The sequence below is a fragment of the Pipra filicauda genome, unplaced genomic scaffold (genome assembly GCF_003945595.2).
Source record: "Pipra filicauda isolate LSUMZ 115617 unplaced genomic scaffold, ASM394559v2 scaffold88_size2543281_pilon, whole genome shotgun sequence".
In the NCBI taxonomy this organism is placed as follows: domain Eukaryota; kingdom Metazoa; phylum Chordata; class Aves; order Passeriformes; family Pipridae; genus Pipra; species Pipra filicauda.
The window spans coordinates 1,630,499-1,640,161 of NW_024105075.1; the positions used below are offsets into that span (position 1 = coordinate 1,630,499).

General features: G+C 43.6%; 2 protein-coding genes and 1 long non-coding RNA gene across 3 annotated transcripts; 1 reads left to right on the forward strand and 2 right to left on the reverse strand.

Moving 5' to 3' along the window:
* Positions 1 to 6,537, reverse strand: LOC113996941 (nucleoporin NUP42-like). Its single transcript, XM_027738366.2, has 7 exons — positions 6,419 to 6,537; positions 4,822 to 5,071; positions 4,043 to 4,137; positions 3,644 to 3,720; positions 1,700 to 1,786; positions 846 to 930; positions 1 to 707 (listed from the first exon to the last, which is right to left on the reverse strand). The coding sequence occupies exons 1-7, from the start codon at positions 6,528 to 6,530 to the stop codon at positions 97 to 99; spliced, it is 1,317 nt and encodes a 438-aa protein (XP_027594167.1). The 5' UTR covers positions 6,531 to 6,537; the 3' UTR covers positions 1 to 96.
* Positions 6,538 to 6,624: 87 nt separating this feature from the next.
* Positions 6,625 to 7,174, forward strand: LOC120325226. Its single transcript, XR_005567123.1, has 2 exons — positions 6,625 to 6,713; positions 6,860 to 7,174. It is a non-coding gene; the product is annotated as an uncharacterized LOC120325226 (long non-coding RNA).
* A 161-nt stretch (positions 7,175 to 7,335) lies between these two features.
* On the reverse strand, positions 7,336 to 9,306 carry LOC113996942 (nucleoporin NUP42-like). The gene is made up of 3 exons (XM_027738367.2): positions 8,987 to 9,306; positions 8,419 to 8,496; positions 7,336 to 7,770 (listed from the first exon to the last, which is right to left on the reverse strand). Exons 1-3 carry the CDS (start codon positions 9,287 to 9,289, stop codon positions 7,426 to 7,428), a joined length of 726 nt encoding a protein of 241 aa, XP_027594168.1. The 5' UTR covers positions 9,290 to 9,306; the 3' UTR covers positions 7,336 to 7,425.
* Positions 9,307 to 9,663: the final 357 nt, after the last annotated feature.

The window sequence follows — 9,663 nt, forward strand, 5'->3', positions numbered from 1 at the left end:
TACAGTGTTCCAATGTTTATAACTGGGGGTTTATTCCTGCAGAAGAGACTTGAGAGAGGAGACAAAAAGTAAGAAAATGGAAGCCTTTAATTTGATTCAAAACATGTTATTTCTGAATAAACTTAAAAGGTCATAAGCATTTAAAAGTTCTAATGGGGGTGGCTTAAGAGGAATCTTTCCAATGGTGAACTCCTTTGCTTCAAACTGTTGCCACTCTTCAGCTGATAATTCGCTCTTGGGTGTAAATAACTTCTCTGAGGCGGTGGTGTTGGTGACTGCAGCAGACGCTGAGGTGACGTGATGTCCAGAGGCACTGGCTGTCTGTCCAAACAAAGCACCACTTGAAGGTGAGGCAGAAGTGGCTGTGGCTGCATTAAAGGCTCCGAAGGCTGGGAGCGGAGTGGTGGTGCTGGAAGAGTTCACAGCAGCAGCGCTGCCAAAGCCTGAAAACCCAGAAGTCCCAAAGCCACCAGCTGTTGCAGCTGTTTTAAAGGAGAAGGAGGCTGCAGATGGAGCTGCTGGGCTGCCAAACCCAGCAGGTTGGGGTGCGCTGGGAGAGGACGTCGCCCCAAACGCAGGAGCACTACCAGCAGAAGAAGAGACCCCAGCAGCAGGGCTGGTTCCAGATGATGAGGAATTGATAAGGCTGGAACTGGCTTTAAAAGAGAAACTGCTGGCACTGGTACTGCTGCTGTTCACAGGAAAGCCTGCAAGTACAGAATTGATAAAAAATATTACAATGGGTACCCCAGTCATATTAAACCACTGCTGCATTTCAAAAAATGCAGCAGCAGAGAAACTCCAGAAAACGTTTGTATCTGCTAGTTCTTAGGGCAGGAACTTACTTGAGAGCCCAAAGCTTGATGTTTGCTGTCCTCCCAGTCCAAAGGCAGGTGATGGTTGGGTGCCCGTGTTCTTGAAAGCAGAGAGCTGAAAAAATTCCAAAGACGTAAGTGAACACTAGATTCCAAAACAGGGAACTGTCTTTCAGTAAATACCTGAGGCAAAAATAGAGCTGCCCAGTCTGACACGGATCACTTTCATCACGATCACATGCTCCTGCAGTTATGAACAAAATGCTTTCAGTCTCTACACACTCTTTTCTGGAAAAGCACTCCAGAAATGCAAATCTGTTAAAATCTACAGATTTCTTCCTGTCAGTCAATGACTTGATCACCTCTTGCTGCTCTCGTTCTCATCTCTTATTGTTTCATCTTGTGCTTTGTGACTCTATCTAGGGCACTGCTTTGACTCACTCTCTTCTCTCTCCTTGACACATCCAGTTTCCTGTGCTAAAGCCCAAATCCTGCTTCTCCACTTTCAGCATCGAACAGACCAAGGGCTGGGATCATGCTACTTAACCTTTAATGCACTTCATGGAAACTCCACTTAAATAAAGCCACTTCCCCTGTCTCCCCCATTATTGCTTATTAGCTTTAACTCAAGCAATTGCTTCTGAAAAAACATCTCGATTCAGAAGTGTTTGTCACCTTTCCAGAACCAATGACTTTTTTTATCTTCAAATGTTATCTTCAAATGCCTCCCAGCTATTTCTCAATTCCTCATTCTGGCATTACCCAAACACTCTGTTTATCCTAAAACAGCCTGGAGGGCAATTCCAGTCCAGTCTGCTGATTCTGTCTTGGAAGAGTCAACATTAGCACAGAACAGAAACATTTTGCCTTTCCCTAACACTTACCAGAGCTGCTTTTGTCGATGAATTTAAAGCTTTCAACTGAAGCAGACGATTTTTCCATTGTGCTGCTAACTGTTGGACAGCATCTATCTAAAAAGGGGGAAAGAAAAGCATGTTTTCATTACTGAAGACTTAAAAACAAAAGAAGAGTGATCTGGCAACTGAACTGAAAAAAGATATCCAGAATTAAAAAAGAAACTTCATTAAGCCAAGACAGGATTTTTGCTTTCTTGAAACTTCAGGGTGAGGAGTTGACACCTTTGTTTTTAGCAAAGAATTCCTTTAAACTCTCTTACTACTGCCCTTAAACCAACCTTTGTACTTTACATAGGGATAATAGTAAAAGAAAAATTCTGGGGCTTTTTAAATTCAAGTTCTACCTCTTTCTGAATTAGACTCAAAAAGGAAACAAATGACATAAGATATGTAAGTTTTAAATATATGAGAATAAACTCTTCAATCTCTGTTTGTTTTCTGGCCTGTCTACTTATGCGCTCACTCAATAAGCTCAAGTCCTAAGATTTGCCTTAGATTTTTCCATATCTTCAGAAAAAAAAAAACCACTTTCAAAACACTGTAATTCAGAACTTTTTAATAGTATCATCCTGAAATATTCAGTTTTGATGACATTAACACGTTCCATTAGATAACTGCACAGAACAGTGCAGCAGTAAATAGCATCTCTGTCTTGATAACTGTGATTTAGTATTAAACAAGAAACTGCCAAGTCTTCAAATAACCTTTTGGGAATTTTAAACTTGAATTTCCTACATTTATATTTAAGTTTAGCAACACATCTAATTCAATGCCTGGTCTAATTGAATTTTCCTTAAAACCGAAAAAAGTAAAACACCGAACGTCACAAATGCCTCTAAGAATGGAATGAATAATCTTTTTGTAGACAAATTCCTTAATTTTTCAAAAGAGTCTTACGACACAAACATCAATAATTCTTTTGTGTCTACTCACATGCTGGAAGATCATGTTGCTTGGTATCTGCTCTTATACAACAGACCAGAAAATTCAGATTTTGACCCAGTTTAAGAATAGAAACATGGAAAAGACATGTTGTACTTAAACATTTTGTGAGAAAACTGTATCATACAGTTATCATCTATACACTGAGAGTTTTGTGAACTTGCATTTACTACTTTGGTGAGACCATAATTTATTTTTTTTAATAGCCAGGCATAGCATATTGTTTAATCATTTTGGTTTATTATTTTAATTGAAATTTAAAAAAATTATGTATCTCTTGTCTCTGAAAATGCAATTCTGGTAAATCTAAACATATGAAGCCAGACTGGTGACAACAGCAATTTCTTCTGGAACACAGAACCAAGAACAAGAAGAAAGAGTGAAATGTAGCTTAAATTAGTTTATACTTGCCATCAGCCTAATTTCCAATAGCCTAATTTTCTTCTTGGCACAACATTAAACTCTGCTAGCTTCCTTGATATTGACAGGACTATGAGGAAGGAACAATACACATACATTGAGAGATATTTTATATAAAAACGTATGTGTTACTTCCAAAGGAATATATATATTTCTAAAAAAGAGGTATCTGCTATTTTCATCATTAGTTCCCTGCAATAAAGGCATGTAAAAGAATAAGGGAAAATAAAGTTTCCCAGTCTTCTATTTAAAGCACTAGATAACCAGCTATATTAATCAAACTGACTAATAGCATAGGAGATATTAAATTTTTGAGACAGCATTCCAGTAACTTCTACAAATAATACACAAGAGCAGGGACAAGATTAAGTCAAGGAGTGTCCAGCAGGTATTTTTGCATTCTATTTGGTGCACGGCAATTGAAAAATATTTTGGCATTCTGATAATCTCCTCGAGTTGGGAGCTCAATGAGTCAAGAGCTGCCATTTGAAGAATAGTAACAAGTCCTGTCCTAAAGAGTGTCCACACCGGTATTGTTTAAATACTTACATAATTCCCAATCATATTCTTTGCTCTGCTGTCATAATACTCCAGACGCAGTTCTTCTGGTGAGACATCCGAAAAGCCTGCAAGGACAGGAGTACCTCAAAAACCTCCAAGAAAACACATTCATATTTACAATCACCCTCCATAGTTATGAAGAAATGGGCCTTGGTACTTTGTCTGTCCTAAGTCAGTCACAGTCAGAGACACAAAAAAGATCCATTACAGAACTTCAGAGGTGTGAACATCCAAAATTAATTTGCATTAATCTCATATTCCTTTCTGTTGTATCACAAGGCAAATCATCACCTTGCAAATGGTTCCACAGAGGTACAACAGTGTAGGCAAGTCACAGAAACATCCTAAATAGCAGCAGTACGCAACAATACTAAAAACATTACCTACCTGAGACATTCAGCTTTTCTTTCATTGGTGAGTAAGATGAAAATATCCATTGTCCAGAAGATTCCCAAATTTCCATGTCTTTCACTACACATTCTCTACAAAACAAAGCAAAACCACAGATGAAGGTGAAATTACATGGTCAAAACAAAACCACCAGAAACAATTGCCTGGTTTCTGTCCAAAGTCAAAATCAATACCTGCTACCATGAAAACAAAGTGTTTCCCTAAACAGTCAAAATCTTAAAAAAAGTAATGGAAAGTGGTTCCAAAACCTTTTTTCTTTGGGAAATCACATTGCTTGCTGCTTCTTAGCACATGCCCTGTAATCACCTTGAATCTGCTGGTCACTCTCAACTGACTGTAACACATGTCTATGTGAAACCAGGTTTCAATAGTTTTGCTGTTGGTAGAAAAATTTGTCGTCTTGTCTGGAAAACCAAGTCAAATAATTCATTTTCCCAAAGGCGCTCTGACCCTTTATTTTCAAGTACTGAAATATTTGTTTTATTCCTTTATCCTCCTGCTCACAACTTAAATACCATACCATCTTACTAGTATCACAGCTGTTTAGCTGCCCAGCTCAGGTCCCAGACACGGATTGCTTCCTTCCCATGCCAGCATCATTCCAGAGAACCAAATGAAGTCGTGTTCTCTATTGTTCTTTCTACATGTCCCAGCTTCCTCCTCATGATACTGTTCTCTGCATTATCTCTAGGAAGTTAGTAAGCTTTTAAACTGCTCATTCTAAATGCCTTCAGTAAGACAGGAGTATAACTTACAGAAGTCTCTCCTCTTCATCTTTAGAGCCATCAGCAACACTCTGACTGTTCGCTAATGCCGAGAACCTGTTCTGTGAGAAGTCTGCATTTCTGCTGCCGCCGCCTGATGATCCAAAGTCAGAGGAGCCAAAGAATCCTCTTCCATGATCTCTGCTGCCACCCCATGTATCAGACTTGAAGGTAGATGGCTGGATAACACTGCTGTATCTCTGGTTAGAGGAACCCCATCCTCCTCCTCTTCCACTAGTAACTTCCAAATAAAAAAACAAAGAAAGCAAACAACAGAAATTTTTAATCATTAAGATATGAAACAAAGAGCACCAACAAAAACTGTAAGTATAACCAGTCTTATGGTGGCAATAAGAAGTTTAAAATGAAAATGCAGTTTTTTCCTAATGAATTAACCTCATTATTTTGTGAGCTTTACCTAGTGAGTTACGCATGGTAGTTCAGGAGTCAGAGGTAAATGGGAACTCCTTCTCCTCACGTGGAACCACGGAATAGTTTGGGTTGGAAGGCACCTTTAAAAATCATCTAGTCTGACCTCTCCTGTACCATAATGAGCAGAGACACCTTCAACCAGATCACCGTGCCAATAATACGTGGCATCCCAGAAAGAGACTGTTTCAGTTTTGTTGAGGTCATTTCACGAAGAAACTACCCTAGCAGAAAAAAAATTAACTCACCATGTGTTTACATTAGGAGCTCCTGCCTCCTGCTCTGCTGCAGCACAGAGAGCTCCAGAGTTCCGTTCTGAGACCTTAAACACATCTGTGCGTGTGTGTTACAAACTCCGACCCTCCTTCAGCAGGAATAAGGACAAGCAACTGCAGCCGTGTTCCTGCCATCACTGTTGCTCTCAACTCCCGGTTGCATCACTTGCCTTTCCAAAGCTCCCAGACACACAGAGCCAATGAGAATGGAAACAGCCTTCACTGGCCACAACATAAGGCTACTGGAAACTTGCTCACTACTCTTGGCAGGAAAGTTTCCTGAGCTGCTTTCCCGTGGCCTTGTGGCACATCCCACGGTCCAAGAATCACAGAATCAAGTAGGGTGGAAAAGACCTCTGAGGTCATCGAGTCCAACCTATGACCAACACCACCATGTCAACTAGACCATGGCACTAAGTGCCACGGCCAGTCTCTCCTTAAAAACCTCCAAGGACGGTGACTCCACCACCTCCCAGGGCAGCCCATTACAATGTCTAATCACCCTTTCTGTGAAGAAATTCTTCCTAATGCTCAACCTACACAGTCCCTGGCACAGTTTAAGACTGTACCCTCTTGTCCTGTTGCTGATCGCCTGAAGAAGAGACTGACTCCCACCTGGCTACAACATCCTTTCAAGTACTTGTAGAGAGTGATAAGGTCTCTCCTAGGCGTCCTTCTCTCCAGGCTAAACACCCTCAGCTCCCTCGGTCTCTCCTCACAGGACTTGTGCTCCAGACTCTTCGCCAGAGCCCAACCCCGTGCGTGCCAAACCAGAGGCTGCTGCCGAGACTCCCGGGCCCGGCCCGCCCGGCTCCGGAGCTCCTGCCGGCCGGGGGCCGCCTCCAGCCGGCCCGGCCCGGCCCGGCCCGCTGCGCTGAGAGTACCTTGTGAGGGCGGTGCGGGGCCCCCGGGGCGGCCGGCGCCGCGGGGGTGCTCGTTCCAGCAGCGTTCCCCGAAGCGGCAGTACCCCCGCAGGAAGAACTGGCACACGCCCATGGCCGCCCCGCCGTCGCCGCCGCTCTGACGTGCCAGGCGCGCGCCGGGAGGAGCGAGCGCCGGCACGAGCGCCGCCGCTGCGCCCGCGTGCTGGGAGCGGGGTCTGCGGCCGGAGCGGGGATGGCGGCACGGGTCCGGTCGGACCGGGGGATAACACACCGACAGGCTGCTGCCAGAGCCAAAGTAGGATTTGAGTGGAGCTTTGTGCAAACCCGTAGTCCTTGGCACAGTAAAATACCCTCCCGTCGGCTGTAATCGCACCTTGCTCACATAAGCCCCTTTCCCACAGAGCCCGCGTGGTAAAATATTTGTGTGCTGTATCTTTACAGGGAGACGAAGGAATGTATGGCCCATGGCTATGGAATCATAGAATCACCAAGACTGGAAGAGACCTTTGGGATCATCCAGTCCAACCTTCAGCCCAGCACTACCTCTGTAACCCCTAAATTATTGTTCCATTTCCAAATGATGTATGTTTACCAGTGGAGTCGTGTAACTATTGAAGGTCTGGGCCTTAGGGTAGAGGACTTGGGTAACTTGAATGTTACTAAATCTAACAACAGGAGAAAAACCTTTGCAGCCATACCTACATGGAGTGTAGTCATGGAGTGTACAACTGGAGATAATAAACCAACTCAAGAATAGGCTGTGCATACCCGTCTGAAACATTCTTTTTCATACAGTTTTTGCCCAGAATTTCACAGGATAGCATATAGAAAGGATCATTCTATTTTAGTTTCAACACTTAATTTCTTAGATGTAAAAAGTCCATCCAAAACAACCAAGAAATGACAAAAATACAGTGTTCCAATGTTTATAACTGGGGGTTTATTCCTGCAGAAGAGACTTGAGAGAGGAGACAAAAAGTAACAAAATGGAAGCCTTTGATTTGATTTCAAAACATGTTACTTCTGAATAAATTTAAAAGGTCATAAGCATTTAAAAGTTCTAATGGGGGTGGCTTAAGAGGAATCTTTCCAATGGTGAACTCCTTTGCTTCAAACTGTTGCCACTCTTCAGCTGATAATTCGCTCTTGGGTGTAAATAACTTCTCTGAGGCGGTGGTGTTGGTGACTGCAGCAGACGCTGAGGTGACGTGATGTCCAGAGGCACTGGACAGCCACTGGCAGTCTGTCAAAACAAAGCACCACTTGAAGGTGAGGCAGAAGCTTGATGTTTGCTGTCCTCCCAGTCCAAAGGCAGGTGATGGCTGGGTGCCCATGTTCTTGAAAGCAGAGAGCTGAAAAAATTCCAAAGACGTAAGTGAACACTAGATTCCAAAACAGGGAACTGTCTTTCAGTAAATACCTGAGGCAAAAATAGAGCTGCCCAGTCTGACACGGATCACTTTCATCACGATCACATGCTCTTGCAGTTATGAACAAAATGCTTTCAGTCTCTACACACTCTTTTCTGGAAAAGCACTCCAGAAATGCAAATCTGTTAAAATCTACAGATTTCTTCCTGTCAGTCAATGACTTGATCACCTCTTGCTGCTCTCGTTCTCATCTCTTATTGTTTCATCTTGTGCTTTGTGACTCTATCTAGGGCACTGCTTTGACTCTTCTCTCTCCTTGGCACATCCAGTTTCCTGCGCTAAGCTCTGGCCCCTTTCATGTGGTTTGCAATGAAAATATTTCAAAGCTGGGATCCAGCTGCTGCCTTGCTAACATGGAATTGTCCTGATTGGCTCTTTTCCTCAGTGAACTAAAGGGGTCTGTAATACCTGCCTGCAATTCCCTGATCTCAGGATTCGAGAGTATATACCCAGGTGACACATCACAATTAGCTATATCTCAGAGGCCTTTTGTAACTGAAATTAACATCAGCGTAAATTAATTCATTCAAAGGTGACAAGAGGAACATTTTGCCTTTCCTCAACACTTACCAAATTGCTTTTGTAGATGCATTTAAAGCTTTCAACTGAAGCAGACGATTTTTCCATTGTACAACTAACAGCATTTATCTAAAAAGGGGGAAAAGAAAAGCATGTCTTTATTACTGAAGACTTAAAAACAAAAGAAGAGTGATCTGACAACTGAACTGAAAAAAGATATCCAGAATTAAAAAAGAAACTTCATTAAGCCAAGAAAACCGGTTTTTGCTTTCCTGAAACTTCAAGGCAAGAAGCTGAGATTTTTGTTATTAACAGAGAATTCCTCTAAATGCTCCTACTATTGCCCTTAAGTCAACTTCTTTGACTTTATATAAGGAGTAAGATCAGATGGGACAATTTGAGCGAGGGATCTCAGGCAGAAAGAGGACATTATGGCAGAGCATACAGACCAGCAGCTGTTTCAGTACTCTATTTGGTATACCAGAATTGAAGGATATTTTGGCATTCTGATAATCTCCTAGAGTTGGGAGCTAAGTGAGTCAAGAGTTGGCAACCTGAAAAACAGTAACAAGCCCTATCTCATGGTGTCCACACCAGTCAGCATTTTTAAAATTCTTACGTAATTCCCAATGATATTCTTTGCTCTGCAGTTGTAATACTCCAGATGCAGCTCTTCTGGCAAGACATCCAAAACGCCTGCAAGGACAGGAGCAGTCAAAACCTCCAAGAAAACAGATTCATACTTACAATCGCCCTCCATATTTACGAAGAAATGGTCCTTTGTTACATGGTCTGTTACATAGAGACACACAAGGGATTCATTATCAAATTTCACAAAACGCCCAAAATGAACTGGCAAACCACCACCCTCCTTCAACAGAAATAAAGAGAAGCGACTGCAGCCGTGTTCCTGCCGTGCCATCACTGCAGCCCTCGGCTCGCCGTCGTGTCCTTCACCTTCCCGGAGCTCCCAAACACCCAGAGCCGGTGTGAACCGAAACAACTTTCACCAGCTGCAACAGGCAGCTGCCGGACACTTGCTCGCTGCTCCTGGCAGGGAAGTTTCCCGAGCCGCTTTCCCATGGCCTCGTGGCATATCCCGCAGTCCCTTCGCCAGAGTCCAACCCCGCGAGTGCCGCACCGGAGGCTGCTGCCGACAGCCCCGGCCGGCTCCGGAGCTCCCGCCGGCAGCGGTCGCTCGGAGCGCCCGAGGCGGGCACCGGGGCAGGGCTGGGGGCGGCCTCCAGCCCCCCCGTCCTGCCCGCCCCCACCTCGCCCCGCCGCGCTCGGGTACCC